Genomic DNA, 17,500 nt, shown 5'->3' with positions numbered 1-17,500 from the left:
TACCTGGAGTTATTCTACTGAGCTTGGTAGATAGCAGGGTGATGTACCTGGAGTTATTTTACTGAGCTTGGTAGATAGCAGGGTGATGTACCTGGAGTTATTATACTGAGCTTGGTAGATAGCAGGGTGATGTACCTGGAGTTATTCTACTGAGCTTGGTAGATAACAGGGTGACGTACCTGGAGTTATTCTACTGAGCTTGGTAGATAACAGGGTGATGTACCTGGAGTTATTCTACTGAGCTTGGTAGATAGCAGGGTGATGTACCTGGAGTTATTTTACTGAGCTTGGTAGATAGCAGGGTGATGTACCTGGAGTTATTCTACTGAGCTTGGTAGATAGCAGGGTGATGTACCTGGAGTTATTCTACTGAGCTTGGTAGATAACAGGGTGATGTACCTGGAGTTATTCTACTGAGCTTGGTAGATAGCAGGGTGATGTACCTGGAGTTATTCTACTGAGCTTGGTAGATAGCAGGGTGATGTACCTGGAGTTATTCTACTGAGCTTGGTAGATAGCAGGGTGTAAATCAGACAGAAGCCAAAGCATGACCTCCCAGTTATGAGGGTCTTATTCATGTAGATAGAGGGAAGGTGGATAGAGAGAGAGGGGGGGAGAGAGAGAGAGAGAGAGAGGGAGAGGGAAGGGAGGGAGTGAGGGAGGGAGGGAGAGAGAGAGAGAGAGAGGGAGGGAGAGAGAGGGAGGGAGGGAGAGAGAGGGAGGGAGAGAGGGAGAGGGAGAGAGAGAGTGAGAGGGAGGGGGAGGGAGAGAGAGAGAGGGGGGAAGGGAGAGAGAGAGAGAGAGAGAGGGAGGGAGAGGGAGAGGGAGAGAGAGAGAGAGGGATGGAGGGAGGGAGAGGGGGAGGGGGAGGGAGAGAGAGAGAGAGAGAGGGAGATTGCAGTAAGGGTGTACAGATTAGCTCCAGTGACCTGCACAGACAATATTTGCCATCCTCCTTCATGTGACACAGCCTTGGCACACGCACACATGACAAACATAAACCCAGGATTAACCCATACCAGTTATTCCACTAGTGATGTGGCTAGGGCATCATTACCTCTAGTGATGTGTCTAGGGCATCATTACCTCTAGTGATGTGGCTAGGGCATCATTACCTCTAGTGATGTGTCCAGGGCATCATTACCTCTAGTGATGTGGCTAGGGCATCATTACCTCTAGTGATGTGGCTAGGGCATCATTACCTCTAGTGATGTGTAGGGCATCATTACCTCTAGTGATGTGGCTAGGGCATCATTACCTCTAGTGATGTGGCTAGGGCATCATTACCTCTAGTGATATGCCATTACCTCTAGTGATGTGTCCAGGGCATCATTACCTCTAGTGATATGCCATTACCTCTAGTGATGTGTCCAGGGCATCATTACCTCTAGTGATGTGGCTAGGGCATCATTACTTCTAGTGATGTGTAGGGCATCATTACCTCTAGTGATGTGGCTAGGGCATCATTACTTCTAGTGATGTGTAGGGCATCATTACCTCTAGTGATGTGGCTAGGGCATCATTACCTCTAGTGATGTGGCCAGGGCATCATTACCTCTAGTGATGTGGCCAGGGCATCATTACCTCTAGTGATGTGTCCAGGGCATCATTACCTCTAGTGATGTGGCTAGGGCATCATTACCTCTAGTGATATGCCATTACCTCTAGTGATGTGTCCAGGGCATCATTACCTCTAGTGATGTGGCTAGGGCATCATTACTTCTAGTGATATGCCATTACCTCTAGTGATGTGGCTAGGGCATCATTACCTCTAGTGATGTGGCTAGGGCATCATTACCTCTAGTGATGTGTCTAGGGCATCATTACCTCTAGTGATGTGTCTAGGGCATCATTACCTCTAGTGATGTGGCTAGGGCATCATTACCTCTAGTGATATGTCATTAACTCTAGTGATGTGTCCAGGGCATCATTACCTCTAGTGATGTGGCTAGGGCATCATTACCTCTAGTGATATGTCATTACCTCTAGTGATGTGTCTAGGGCATCATTACCTCTAGTGATGTGTCTAGGGCATCATTACCTCTAGTGATGTGTAGGGCATCATTACCTCTAGTGATGTGTCTAGGGCATCATTACCTCTAGTGATGTGTCTAGGGCATCATTACCTCTAGTGATGTGTCTAGGGCATCATTACCTCTAGTGATGTGTCTGGGGCATCATTACCTCTAGTGATGTGTCTAGGGCATCATTACCTCTAGTGATGTGTCTAGGGCATCATTACCTCTAGTGATGTGTCATTACCAAAATAGGATTTTGAATGGAAATCTATTTTTAGTCTCGAAAGCAGAGTGAAACATGTGTTGTGTGTTTGTGTGTGCTGCACTAAAGGCACTAATGTCATCAGTAGGGGGAATCTCCATGAATCAGCTTGTGAAGGTTTGAGTTTGTTAGCTGTAAAGGTTGGGACAGGCCTAGTGTGCTGCTCCTTGTTGACGTTCTGTACTAAGGTGTGTGTGCTGCTCCTTGTTGACGTTCTGTACTAAGGTGTGTGTGCTGCTCCTTGTTGACATTCTGTACTAAGGTGTATGTGCTGCTCCTTGTTGACGTTCTGTACTAAGGTGTGTGTGCTGCTCCTTGTTGACGTTCTGTACTAAGGTGTGTGTGCTGCTCCTTGTTGACGTTCTGTACTAAGGTGTGTGTGCTGCTCCTTGTTGACGTTCTGTACTAAGGTGTGTGTGCTGCTCCTTGTTGACGTTCTGTACTAAGGTGTGTGTGCTGCTCCTTGTTGACGTTCTGTACTAAGGTGTGTGTGCTGCTCCTTGTTGACATTCTGTACTAAGGTGTGTGTGCTGCTCCTTGTTGACATTCTGTACTAAGGTGTATGTGCTGCTCCTTGTTGACGTTCTGTACTAAGGTGTGTGTGTGCTGCTCCTTGTTGACGTTCTGTACTGTAGTACGAGGACAACACAGACACACACTACTGCTACTACTACTACTACCACTACTACCACTACTACTACTATTACTGCTGCTACTACTACTACTACTACGATTACTACTACTACTACTACTACTACTACTACTACTACTACTACTACTACTACTACTGATACTACTACTACTACTACTACTACTACTACTACTACTACTACTACTGATACTACTACTACTACTACTACTACTACTACTGATACTACTACTACTACTACTACGATTACTACTACTACTACTACTACTACTACTACTACTACTACTACTACTGATACTACTACTACTACTACTACTACGATTACTACTACTACTACCACTACTACCACTACTACTACTATTACTGCTGCTACTGCTACTACTACTACTACTACTACTACTACTACTACGATTACTACTACTACTACTACTACTACTACTACTACTACTACTACTACTACTACTACTGATACTACTACTGCTGATACTACTGCTACTACTACTACTACTGATACTACTACTGATACTACTACTACTACTACTACTGACACTACTACTACTACTAATACTACTACTGATACTACTACTGATACTACTACTACTACTACTACTGCTGATACTACTGCTACTACTACTACTACTGATACTACTACTGATACTACTACTACTACTACTACTACTGACACTACTACTACTACTACTACTGCTAATACTACTGCCACTATTGCTAATACTACTGCCACTATTGCTACTACTACTGCTGCTACTGCTACTGATACTACTAGTACTACTGCTACTGCTAATACTACTACTACTAGTGCTACTACTACTACATCTACTACTGCTGCTTGCTACTGCTACTACTACTGCTACTACTACTACTACTAATACTACTGCCGCTATTGCTACTGCTACTTCTGCTGCTACTGCTACTGATCCTACTACTACTACTGATAATACTACTGCCACTATTGCTACTACTACTGCTGCTACTGCTACTGATACTACTAGTACTACTGCTACTGCTAATACTACTACTTCTAGTGCTACTACTACTGCTACTACTACTACTGCTTCTACTACTACTGCTACTACTACTACTACTACTGAAACTACTGCTACTACTGATACTACTACTACTGCTACTACTACTGCTACTACTGCTACTGCTACTACTACTACTACTACTACTACTGATACTACTACTACTGATACAACTACTACTACTGATACTACTACTACTGCTACTACTACTACTACTGCTACTACTGATACTGCTACTACTGATACTGCTACTACTGCTACTACTGATACTGATACTACTACTACTGATACTACTACTGCTACTGATACTACTACTACTACTACTACTGCTACTGCTACTACTACTGATACTACTACTACTACTACTACTACTGCTACTACTACAGCTACTTATACTGCTACTACTACTGATACTACTACTACTACTACTGCTACTACTACTACTGCTAATACTACTACTGATACTACTACTACTACTACTACTGCTACTACTACTGATACTACTACTACTACTGATACTACTGCTTCTGCTAATACTACTACTGATACTACTACTACTACTACTACTACTGCTACTACTACTGATACTACTACTACTACTGCTACTACTACCGCTACTACTACTACTGATACTACTACTGATACTACTACTACTACTGCTACTACTACTGATACTACTACTACTACTGCTACTACTACTGATACTACTACTACTACTGATACTACTGCTTCTGCTAATACTACTACTGATACTACTACTACTACTACTACTGCTACTACTACTGATACTACTACTACTACTGCTACTACTACTGCTACTACTACTACTGATACTACTACTGATACTACTACTACTACTGCTACTACTACTGATACTACTACTACTACTGATACTACTACTGATACTACTACTACTACTGCTACTACTACTGATACTACTACTACTACTGATACTACTACTGATACTACTACTACTACTGCTACTACTACTGATACTACTACTACTACTACTGATACTACTACTACTACTGCTACTACTACTGATACTACTACTACTACTGCTACTACTACTACTGATACTACTACTGATACTACTACTACTGCTACTACTACTGATACTACTACTACTACTGATACTACTACTGATACTACTACTAATACTGCTACTACTACTGATACTACTACTACTACTGATACTACTACTACTACTGATACTACTACTGATACTACTACTACTACTGATACTACTACTACTACTGATACTACTACTACTACTACTGATACTACTACTACTACTACTACTACTACTGCTACTACTACTGATACTACTACTGATACTACTGCTTGACCTCTGGTTCAACTCTACAATAAGGAACAGTGTAGATTGGACACCAGATCAGAGGAACAGTGTAGATTGGACACCATAGTGTTTGTTCATACTGCAGACTTTAACCAGGATACACACGCTCACCCACACACACACACACACACACACACACATGCTCACGAGTACACACACACGCTCACGAGTACACACACACACACACACACACACACACACACACACACACACACACACACACACACACACACGCTCACCCACACACACACACACACATGCTCCCAAGTACACACGCACATGCTCACGAGTACACACACACACACCGTCCCACCTGGCCACTCAGAGGACAGGTAATGCGATCTTTGTCTGAAATGTCATAATGTTTTACTCTAAACATCGTACAGTTGACAGCTTTACAGCAGTTACTTGGGGTGTGTGTGTGTGTGTGTGTGTGTGTGTGTGTGTGTGTGTGTGTGTGTGTGTGTGTACTCGTGCGCGTATGTGTGTGTGTGTGACGTGGATTCTGATTAAGATATTTCTCCAGCTTGTGCCAGTACTCTGCAATGTGTGTTTGGACAAGGGCAGCACACACACACACACACGCACACACACACGCACACACACACACACACACACACACACACACACACACACACACACACACAGAAAAGAGGACAGAGTGAGTGAAAGACAGAGAGGTATGTAATGACATACAATTGTAGTAGCAGTAGTATCAGTGGTAGTATTAGTAGTATTAGTTGTAGTAGTAGTAGTAGTAGCTGTAGCAGTAGTATTAGCAGTAGCAGTAGTAGTAGTAGCTGTAGCAGTAGTATTAGCAGTAGTGTTAGCATTAGCAGCAGTAGTATTAGCAGTAGCTGTAGCAGTAGTATTAGCAGTAGCAGTAGTAGTAGTAGCTGTAGCAGTAGTATTAGCAGTAGTATTAGCATTACCAGCAGTAGCAGTAATATAAGTAGTATTAGCAGCAGTAGTAGTAGCATTAGCAGTAGCAGTAATAGTAGTAGTATTAGCAGCAGTAGTAGTAGCAGTAGTATTAGTAGTATTAGCAGCAGCAGTAGTAGTATTAGCAGCAGCAGTAGTAGTATTAGCAGCAGCAGTAGTAGTATTAGCAGCAGTAGTAGTATTAGCAACAGCAGTAGTATTAGCAGCAGCAGTAGTAGTAGTAGTAGTAGTAGTATTAGCAGCAGCAGTAGTAGTATTAGCAGCAGTAGTAGTATTAGCAGCAGTAGTAGTATTAGCAGCAGTAGTAGTATTAGCAGCAGCAGTAGTAGTATTAGCAGCAGTAGTAGTATTAGCAGCAGTAGTAGTATTAGCAGCAGTAGTAGTATTAGCAGCAGCAGTAGTATTAGCAGCAGTAGTAGTATTAGCAGCAGCAGTAGTAGTATTAGCAGCAGTAGTAGTATTAGCAGCAGTAGTAGTATTAGCAGCAGTAGTAGTATTAGCAGCAGCAGTAGTATTAGCAGCAGCAGTAGTATTAGCAGCAGCAGTAGTATTAGCAGCAGCAGTAACTGTGGTAGTAGTATTAGTTGTAGTAGTAGTAGCAGTAGTAGTAGTAGTTTTAGCAGCAGTAGTAGTAGTATTAGCAGCAGTAGTAGTATCAGCAGTAGCAGTAGTAGTATTAGCAGCAGTAGTAGTAGCAGTGGTAGTATTAGTAGTATTAGTTATTAGTTGTAGTAGTAGCAGTAGTAGTAGTATTAGCAGTAGCAGTAGTAGTAGTAGCTGTAGCAGTAGTATTAGCAGTAGTATTAGCATTAGCAGCAGTAGTAGTAGTAGTAGTAGTAGTATTAGCAGCAGTAGTAGTATTAGCAGCAGTAGTAGTAGTAGTAGTAGCAGTGGTGGTAGTAATATTAGCAGCAGTAGCAGTAGTAGCAGTAGTAGCAGTAGTAGCAGTAGTATTAGCAACAGCAGTAGTAGTATTAGCAGCAGTAGTAGTATTAGCAACAGCAGTAGTATTAGCAACAGCAGTAGTATTAGCAGCAGCAGTAGTAGTAGTAGTAGCAGTGGTGGTAGTAATATTAGCAGCAGTAGCAGTAGTAGCAGTAGTAGCAGTAGTATTAGCAACAGCAGTAGTAGTATTAGCAGCAGTAGTAGTATTAGCAACAGCAGTAGTATTAGCAACAGCAGTAATATTAGCAGCAGTAGTACTAGTAGCAGCAGCAGTAGTAGTATTAGCAGCAGCAGTAGTATTAGCAGCAGTAGTAGTATTAGCAGCAGCAGTAACCGTGGTAGTATTAGTAGTAGTAGTTTTAGCAGCAGTAGTAGTAGTATTAGCAGCAGTAGTAGTAGTACTAGTATTAGCAGCAGTAGTATTAGCAGTAGTAGCATTAGCATTAGTAGTAGCAGCAGTAGTAGTAGTACTAGTATTAGCAGCAATAGTAGTATTAGCAGTAGTAGCATTAGCATTAGTAGTAGCAGCAGTAGCAGTAGTAGTATTAGCAGTAGTAGTAGTATTAGCAGCAGTAGCAGTGGTAGTAGTAGCAGCAGCAGTAGTAGTAGTAGCAGTAGTAGTAGTATTAGCAGCAGTAGCAGTGGTAGTAGTAGCAGTAGTAGTAGTAGTAGTAGTAGTAGTAGCAGTATTAGCAGCAGTAGTAGCAGTAGTAGTATTAGCAGCAGTAGTAGTAGTAGTAGTATTAGCAGCAGTAGTAGTAGCATTAGCAGCAGTAGTAGTGGCATTAGCAGTAGTAGTAGTATTAGCAGTAGCAGTAGTAGTATTAGCAGTAGCAGCATTAGCAGTAGTAGTACTAGCAGTAGTAGTACTAGCAGTAGTAGTATTAGCAGTAGTAGTAGTATTAGCAGCAGTTGTAGTAGTATTAGCAGCACTAGTAGTAGTATTAGCAGCAGTAGTAGAAGTACTAGCAGTAGTATTACTAGCAGTAGTAGTAGTATTACTAGCAGTAGTAGTAGTATTAGCAGCAGTAGCATTCTATCCTGTCTCTCTCTCTACAGGTCTGTCTATTAATCATTCTATCATGTCTCTCTCTAGAGGTATGTCTAGTAATCATTCTATCATGTCTCTCTCTAGAGGTCTGTCTAGTAATCATTCTGTCCTGTCTCTCTCTAGAGGTCTGTCTAGTAATCATTATATCCTGTCTCTCTCTCTCTACAGGTCTGTCTAGTAATCATTATATCCTGTCTCTCTCTCTACAGGTCTGTCTAGTAATCATTCTATCCTGTCTCTCTCTAGAGGTCTGTCTAGTAATCATTCTATCCTCTCTCTCTCTACAGGTCTGTCTAGTAATCATTCTATCCTGTCTCTCTCTCTCTACAGGTCTGTCTATTAATCATTCTATCCTGTCTCTCTCTCTCTACAGGTCTGTCTAGTAATCATTCTATCCTGTCTCTCTCTAGAGGTCTGTCTAGTAATCATTCTATCCTCTCTCTCTCTACAGGTCTGTCTATTAATCATTCTATCCTGTCTCTCTCTCTCTACAGGTCTGTCTAGTAATCATTCTATCCTGTCTCTCTCTCTCTACAGGTCTGGCTGCAGTCATGATGGTGTATGACTTCCCACTGAAGACAGACATGGAGACGGTGAGACTGGAGGTGTGGGTGTGTGGGTGTGAGGGTGTGTGGGTGTGATGGTGTGTGTGTGTGGGTGTGAGGGTGTGGGTGTGTGGGTGTGATGAGGGTGTGTGGGTGTGTGGTTGTGATGGTGTGTGAGGGTGTGATGGTGTGTGTGATGGTGTGGGGGTGTGTGTGAGGGTTTTTGGCTGTGATGGTGTGTGTGAGGGTGTGAGGGTGTGATGGTGTGTGTGAGGGTGTGATGGTGTGTGTGAGGGTGTGATGGTGTGTGTGAGGGTGTGTGGGTGTGATGGTGTGTGGGTGTGATGGTGTGTGTGTGAGGGTTTTTGGCTGTGATGGTGTGTGTGATGGTGTGTGGGTGTGTGTGAGGGTGTGTGGGTGTGATGGTGTGTGTGATGGTGTGTGTGAGGGTTTTTGGCTGTGATGATGTGTGTGAGGGTGTGTGGGTGTGATGGTGTGTGTGAGGGTGTGATGGTGTGTGTGATGGTGTGTGTGAGGGTGTGATGGTGTGTGTGAGGGTGTGAGGGTGTGATGGTGTGTGTGTGGGTGTGAGGGTGTGATGGTGTGTGTGTGGGTGTGATGGTGTGTGTGTGTGGGTGTGAGGGTGTGGGTGTGTGGGTGTGATGAGGGTGTGTGGGTGTGTGGTTGTGATGGTGTGTGAGGGTGTGATGGTGTGTGATGGTGTGGGGGTGTGTGTGAGGGTTTTTGGCTGTGATGGTGTGTGTGAGGGTGTGAGGGTGTGATGGTGTGTGTGAGGGTGTGATGGTGTGTGTGAGGGTGTGATGGTGTGTGTGAGGGTGTGTGGGTGTGATGGTGTGTGGGTGTGATGGTGTGTGTGTGAGGGTTTTTGGCTGTGATGGTGTGTGTGATGGTGTGTGGGTGTGTGTGAGGGTGTGTGGGTGTGATGGTGTGTGTGAGGGTGTGATGGTGTGTGTGAGGGTGTGATGGTGTGTGTGAGGGTTTTTGGCTGTGATGATGTGTGTGAGGGTGTGTGGGTGTGATGGTGTGTGTGAGGGTGTGATGGTGTGTGTGAGGGTGTGATGGTGTGTGTGAGGGTGTGAGGGTGTGATGGTGTGTGTGAGGGTGTGATGGTGTGTGTGTGGGTGTGATGGTGTGAGGGTGTGATGGTGTGTGTGAGGGTGTGTGGGTGTGATGGTGTGTGTGAGGTTGTGATGGTGTGTGTGTGGGTGTGATGGTGTGGGTGTGATGGTGTGATGGTGTGTGTGAGGGTGTGTGGGTGTGATGGTGTGTGTGAGGGTGTGATGGTGTGTGTGTGGGTGTGATGGTGTGTGTGTGGGTGTGATGGTGTGAGGGTGTGATGGTGTGTGTGAGGGTGTGAGGGTGTGATGGTGTGTGTGAGGGTGTGATGGTGTCTGTGTAACGATATTCTTCGTCCTCCTCTGAAATGTGGGACCAATGCGCAGCGTGGTATGTGTTCATGATGTTTATTTTACTGAACACTGAGAATACAAAATAACAACGTGAAAATAAACGAAAACCGAAACAGTCCTGAAAGGTGCAGAAAACACTAGACAGAAAAAAAATCACCCACAACCCACAGGTGGGAAAAGGCTACCTAAGTATGATTCTCAATCAGAGACAACGAACGACACCTGCCTCTGATTGAGAACCATACCAGGCCAAACACATAAACGCAACATAGAAAAAAGAACATAGACTACCCACCCCAACTCACGCCCTGACCAAACTAAAACAAAGACATAACAAAGGAACTAAGGTCAGAACGTGACAGTACCCCCCCCCCCCCCCCCACCCCCCCAAAGGTGCGGACTCCGGCCGCAAAACCTGAACCTATAGGGGAGGGTCTGGGTGGGCGTCTGTCCGCGGTGGCGGCTCTCATGCGGGGCGTGGACCCCACTCCACCATAGTCTCGGCCCTTGCCGCGGGTCCCGAATGGACGGGAGATTCCGGCAGCACCGGACAGACTGGCGGCTCAGGACAGACGGGCGGCTCTGGCAGCTCAGGACAGACGGGCGGCTCTGGCAGCTCAGGACAGACGGGCGGCTCTGGCAGCTTAGGACAGACGGGCAGCTCAGGACAGACGGGCAGCTCAGGACAGACGGGCAGCTCAGGACAGACGGGCAGCTCAGGACAGACGGGCAGCTCAGGACAGACGGGTGGCTCTGGACAGACGTGCGGATCTGGCAGCTCAGGACAGAAGGGCGGCTCCGGCAGCTCCGGACAGACGGGCAGCTCAGGACAGACGGGCGGCTCTGGACAGACGGGCGGCCCCGGCAGCTCAGGACAGACGGGCAGCTCAGGACAGACGGGCGGCTCTGGACAGACGAGCGGATCTGGCAGCTCAGGACAGACGGGCAGCTCAGGACAGACGGGCGGCTCTGGACAGACGGGAGGCTCTGGCAGCTCAGGACAGGAGGGAGACTCTGGAAGCGCTGGACAGGTGGGAGCACCTGGAGGGAGGAGACGGAGAGACAGCCTGGTAAGGGGGCTGCCACAGGTGGCCTGGTGCGTGGAGGAGGCACCGGATGGACCGGACCGTGGAGGCGCACTGGAAGTCTCGAGCACCGAGCCTGCACAACCTGTCCTGGCTGGATACTCCCTGTAGCCCGGCAAATTTGCCGGTGTTGGAACAGACCGCGCTGGGCTGTGCTGGTGCACCGGGGACACCGTGCGTAGGGCTGGTGCCATAAAACCCGGGCCGAGGAGACGCACCGGAGACCAGATGCGCTGAGCCGGCTTCATAGCTCCTGGCTCAAAGCCCACTCTAGCCCGGCCGATACGAGGAGCTGCGATGTAGCGCACCGGGCTATGCCTGCGCACTGGGGACACCGTGCGCCTCACGGCATAACACGGTGCCTGCCCGGTCCACCTCTCTCCATGGTAAGCACAGGGAGTTGGCTCAGGTCTCCTACCAGATTTAGCCACACTCCCCGTGTGCCCCCCCAAGACATTTTTGGGGCTGTCTCTCGTCCCTGTTGCGCTGCCGTGCCAACTCCTCAAAATGCCACCGCTCTGCTTTGGCTGCCTCCAGCTCTTCCCTGGGGCGGCGATATTCCCCAGCCTGTGCCCGGGGTCCCTTGCCGTCTAAAATCTCCTCCATTGTCCAGGACTCCAGAACCCCCTGCTCCTGGGTACCACGCTGCTTGGTCCGGTTGTGGTGGGTGATTCTGTAACGGCTGTCCTCTTCATCTGAGGAGGAGTAGGAAGGATCGGACCAATATGCTGCTTGGTACGTGTTCATGATGATATTTATTTAAACTCCGAACACTAAACAAAATAACAAAAATAATGAAATGAAACCGAAACAGTCCTGAAAGGTGCAGAAAACACTAGACAGAAAGAAATCACCCACAACCCACAGGTGGGAAAAGGCTACCTAAGTATGATTCTCAATCAGAGACAACGAACGACACCTGCCTCTGATTGAGAACCATACCAGGCCAAACACGTAGAAAATATAACATAGAACAAAGAACATAGACAACCCACCCCAACTCACGCCCTGTGTGGGTGTCATGGTGTGTGGGTGTCATGGTGTGTGGGTGTCATGGTGTGTGGGTGTCATGGTGTGATGGTGTTGGGGTGTGATGGTGTGATGGTGTGTGGGTGTCGTGGTGTGTGGGTGTGATGGTGTGTGGGTGTCATGGTGTGTGGGTGTCATGGTGTGATGGTGTCGGGGTGTGATGGTGTGTGGGTGTGATGGTGTCATGGTGTGTGGGTGTCGTGGTGTGTGGGTGTCATGGTGTGTGGGTGTCATGGTGTGATGGTGTCATGGTGTGTGGGTGTCATGGTGTGTGGGTGTGATGGTGTGTGGGTGTCGGGGTGTGATGGTGTGATGGTGTGGGTGTCGTGGTGTGTGGGTGTGATGGTGTGATGGTGGCATGGTGTGATGGTGTGTGGGTGTCATGGTGTGTGGGTGTGATGGTTTGTGGGTGTCATGGTGTGTGGGTGTCATGGTGTGTGGGTGTCATGGTGTGTGGGTGTCATGGTGTGGTGGTGTGATGGTGTGTGGGTGTCATGGTGTGTGGGTGTGATGGTGTGATGGTGTGATGGTGTGATGGTGTGTGGGTGTCGTGGTGTGTGGGTGTCATGGTGTGTGGGTGTGATGGTGTGTGGGTGTCATGGTGTGATGGTGTGTGGGTGTCATGGTGTGTGGGTGTCATGGTGTGGTGGTGTGATGGTGTGTGGGTGTCGTGGTGTGTGGGTGTGATGGTGTGTGGGTGTCGTGGTGTGTGGGTGTCGTGGTGTGTGGGTGTCGTGGTGTGTGGTGTGATGGTGTGTGGGTGTCGTGGTGTGTGGGTGTCATGGTGTGTGGGTGTGATGGTGTGTGGGTGTGATGGTGTGTGGGTGTGATGGTGTGTGGGTGTCATGGTGCGTGGGTGTGATGGTGTGTGGGTGTTGTGGTGTGATGGTGTGTGGGTGTGATGGTGTGTGGGTGTCGTGGTGTGTGGGTGTGATGGTGTGTGGGTGTGATGGTGTGATGGTATGATGGTGTGATGGTGTGTGGGTGTGATGGTGTGTGGGTGTGATGGTGTGTGGGTGTGATGATGTGATGGTGTGTGGGTGTGATGGTGTGTGATGGTGTGATGGTGTGTGGGTGTGATGGTGTGATGGTGTCATGGTGCGTGGGTGTGATGGTGTGTGGGTGTGATGGTGTGTGGGTGTCGTGGTGTGTGGGTGTCATGGTGTGTGGGTGTGATGGTGTGTGGGTGTGATGGTGTGTGGGTGTCGTTGTGTGTGGGTGTCATGGTGCGTGGGTGTGATGGTGTGTGGGTGTTGTGGTGTGATGGTGTGTGGGTGTGATGGTGTGTGGGTGTCGTGGTGTGTGGGTGTGATGGTGTGTGGGTGTGATGGTGTGATGGTGTGATGGTGTGTGGGTGTGATGGTGTGTGGGTGTGATGGTGTGTGGGTGTGATGATGTGTGGGTGTGATGGTGTGATGGTGTGTGGGTGTGATGGTGTGATGGTGTGTGGGTGTGATGGTGTGTGGGTGTGATGGTGTGATGGTGTGTGGGTGTGATGGTGTGATGGTGTGATGGTGTGTGGGTGTGATGGTGTGATGGTGTGTGGGTGTGATGGTGTGATGGTGTGATGGTGTGTGGGTGTGATGGTGTGATGGTGTGATGGTGTGTGGGTGTGATGGTGTGATGGTGTGTGGGTGTGATGGTGTGTGGGTGTGATGGTGTGATGGTGTGTGGGTGTGATGGTGTGATGGTGTGATGGTGTGATGGTGTGTGGGTGTGTGGGTGTGATGGTGTGATGGTGTGTGGGTGTGATGGTGTGATGGTGTGTGGGTGTGATGGTGTGTGGGTGTGATGGTGTGATGGTGTGTGGGTGTGATGGTGTGATGGTGTGATGGTGTGTGGGTGTGATGGTGTGATGGTTTGTGGGTGTGATGGTGTGTGGGTGTGATGGTGTGATGGTGTGTGGGTGTGATGGTGTGATGGTGTGTGGGTGTGATGGTGTGATGGTGTGTGGGTGTGATGGTGTGATGGTGTGTGGGTGTCGTGGTGTGTGGGTGTGATGGTGTGTGGGTGTGATGGTGTGATGGTGTGTGGGTGTGATGGTGTGATGGTGTGTGGGTGTGATGGTGTGTGGGTGTGATGGTGTGATGGTGTGTGGGTGTGATGGTGTGTGGGTGTGATGGTGTGATGGTGTGTGGGTGTGATGGTGTGATGGTGTGTGGGTGTGATGGTGTGATGGTGTGTGGGTGTGATGGTGTGATGGTGTGATGGTGTGATGGTGTGATGGTGTGATGGTGTGTGGGTGTGATGGTGTGTGGGTGTGATGGTGTGATGGTGTGTGGGTGTGATGGTGTGATGGTGTGTGGGTGTGATGGTGTGATGGTGTGTGGGTGTGATGGTGTGATGGTGTGTGGGTGTGATGGTGTGTGGGTGTGATGGTGTGATGGTGTGTGGGTGTGATGGTGTGATGGTGTGTGGGTGTGATGGTGTGATGGTGTGTGGGTGTGATGGTGTGATGGTGTGTGGGTGTGATGGTGTGTGGGTGTGATGGTGTGATGGTGTGTGGGTGTGATGGTGTGATGGTGTGTGGGTGTGATGGTGTGATGGTGTGTGGGTGTGATGGTGTGATGGTGTGTGGGTGTGATGGTGTGATGGTGTGTGGGTGTGATGGTGTGATGGTGTGTGGGTGTGATGGTGTGATGGTGTGTGGGTGTGATGGTGTGATGGTGTGTGGGTGTGATGGTGTGATGGTGTGTGGGTGTGATGGTGTGATGGTGTGTGGGTGTGATGGTGTGTGGGTGTGATGGTGTGATGGTGTGTGGGTGTGATGGTGTGTGGGTGTGATGGTGTGATTGTGTGTGGGTGTGATGGTGTGATGGTGTGTGGGTGTGATGGTGTGATGGTGTGTGGGTGTGATGGTGTGTGGGTGTGATGGTGTGATGGTGTGATGGTGTGTGGGTGTGATGGTGTGATGGTGTGATGGTGTGATGGTGTGTGGGTGTGATGGTGTGTGGGTGTGATGGTGTGATGGTGTGTGGGTGTGATGGTGTGATGGTGTGTGGGTGTGATGGTGTGATGGTGTGTGGGTGTGATGGTGTGATGGTGTGTGGGTGTGATGGTGTGATGGTGTGTGGGTGTGATGGTGTGATGGTGTGTGGGTGTGATGGTGTGATGGTGTGTGGGTGTGATGGTGTGATGGTGTGTGGGTGTGATGGTGTGATGGTGTGTGGGTGTGATGGTGTGATGGTGTGTGGGTGTGATGGTGTGTGGGTGTGATGGTGTGATGGTGTGTGGGTGTGATGGTGTGATGGTGTGTGGGTGTGATGGTGTGATGGTGTGTGGGTGTGATGGTGTGATGGTGTGTGGGTGTGATGGTGTGTGGGTGTGATGGTGTGTGGGTGTGATGGTGTGTGGGTGTGATGGTGTGATGGTGTGATGGTGTGTGGGTGTGATGGTGTGATGGTGTGTGGGTGTGATGGTGTGTGGGTGTGATGGTGTGATGGTGTGTGGGTGTGATGGTGTGTGGGTGTGATGGTGTGATGGTGTGTGGGTGTGATGGTGTGATGGTGTGTGGGTGTGATGGTGTGATGGTGTGATGGTGTGTGGGTGTGATGGTGTGATGGTGTGATGGTGTGTGGGTGTGATGGTGTGATGGTGTGTGGGTGTGATGGTGTGTGGGTGTGATGGTGTGATGGTGTGTGGGTGTGATGGTGTGATGGTGTGATGGTGTGTGGGTGTGATGGTGTGATGGTGTGTGGGTGTGATGGTGTGTGGGTGTGATGGTGTGATGGTGTGTGGGTGTGATGGTGTGATGGTGTGTGGGTGTGATGGTGTGATGGTGTGATGGTGTGTGGGTGTGATGGTGTGATGGTGTGTGGGTGTGATGGTGTGATGGTGTGTGGGTGTGATGGTGTGATGGTGTGTGGGTGTGATGGTGTGATGGTGTGTGGGTGTGATGGTGTGTGGGTGTGATGGTGTGTGGGTGTGATGGTGTGATGGTGTGATGGTGTGATGGTGTGTGGGTGTGATGGTGTGATGGTGTGTGGGTGTGTGGGTGTGATGGTGTGATGGTGTGTGGGTGTGATGGTGTGATGGTGTGTGGGTGTGATGGTGTGTGGGTGTGATGGTGTGATGGTGTGTGGGTGTGATGGTGTGATGGTGTGTGGGTGTGATGGTGTGATGGTGTGTGGGTGTGATGGTGTGTGGGTGTGATGGTGTGTGGGTGTGATGGTGTGATGGTGTGATGGTGTGTGGGTGTGATGGTGTGATGGTGTGTGGGTGTGATGGTGTGATGGTGTGTGGGTGTGATGGTGTGATGGTGTGATGGTGTGATGGTGTGTGGGTGTGATGGTGTGTGGGTGTGATGGTGTGATGGTGTGATGGTGTGATGGTGTGTGGGTGTGATGGTGTGATGGTGTGTGGGTGTGATGGTGTGTGGGTGTGATGGTGTGTGGGTGTGATGGTGTGTGGGTGTGATGGTGTGATGGTGTGATGGTGTGATGGTGTGATGGTGTGTGGGTGTGATGGTGTGATGGTGTGTGGGTGTGATGGTGTGTGGGTGTGATGGTGTGATGGTGTGTGGGTGTGATGGTGTGTGGGTGTGATGGTGTGATGGTGTGTGGGTGTGATGGTGTGATGGTGTGTGGGTGTGATGGTGTGATGGTGTGTGGGTGTGATGGTGTGATGGTGTGATGGTGTGTGGGTGTGATGGTGTGTGGGTGTGATGGTGTGATGGTGTGTGGGTGTGATGGTGTGATGGTGTGATGGTGTGTGGGTGTGATGGTGTGATGGTGTGTGGGTGTGATGGTGTGTGGGTGTGATGGTGTGATGGTGTGTGGGTGTGATGGTGTGATGGTGTGTGGGTGTGATGGTGTGATGGTGTGATGGTGTGTGGGTGTGATGGTGTGATGGTGTGTGGGTGTGATGGTGTGATGGTGTGTGGGTGTGATGGTGTGATGGTGTGTGGGTGTGATGGTGTGATGGTGTGTGGGTGTGATGGTGTGTGGGTGTGATGGTGTGTGGGTGTGATGGTGTGATGGTGTGATGGTGTGATGGTGTGTGGGTGTGATGGTGTGATGGTGTGTGGGTGTGATGGTGTGATGGTGTGTGGGTGTGATGGTGTGATGGTGTGTGGGTGTGATGGTGTGATGGTGTGTGGGTGTGATGGTGTGATGGTGTGTGGGTGTGATGGTGTGATGGTG

At 48.8% G+C, this 17,500-nt stretch overlaps 1 protein-coding gene across 1 annotated transcript in view; it reads left to right on the top strand.

Annotated features, from left to right (window-relative positions):
• LOC139394417 (Krueppel-like factor 3) overlaps positions 1 to 17,500 on the top strand; it is a 32,061-nt gene that overhangs the window by 4,002 nt on the left and 10,559 nt on the right. Inside the window, exon 2 of the mRNA XM_071142479.1 lies at positions 8,808 to 8,863. Coding sequence (XP_070998580.1) covers positions 8,822 to 8,863 — 42 coding nt within the window. The 5' untranslated portion in view covers positions 8,808 to 8,821. The remainder of the gene's footprint in view (positions 1 to 8,807; positions 8,864 to 17,500) is intronic.

Source organism: Oncorhynchus clarkii, unplaced genomic scaffold, assembly GCF_045791955.1.
Source record: "Oncorhynchus clarkii lewisi isolate Uvic-CL-2024 unplaced genomic scaffold, UVic_Ocla_1.0 unplaced_contig_9912_pilon_pilon, whole genome shotgun sequence".
Classification (NCBI taxonomy): domain Eukaryota; kingdom Metazoa; phylum Chordata; class Actinopteri; order Salmoniformes; family Salmonidae; genus Oncorhynchus; species Oncorhynchus clarkii.
Note: the sequence above shows the minus strand (reverse complement) of the source record. Positions and strands in the feature narration are given on the sequence as shown.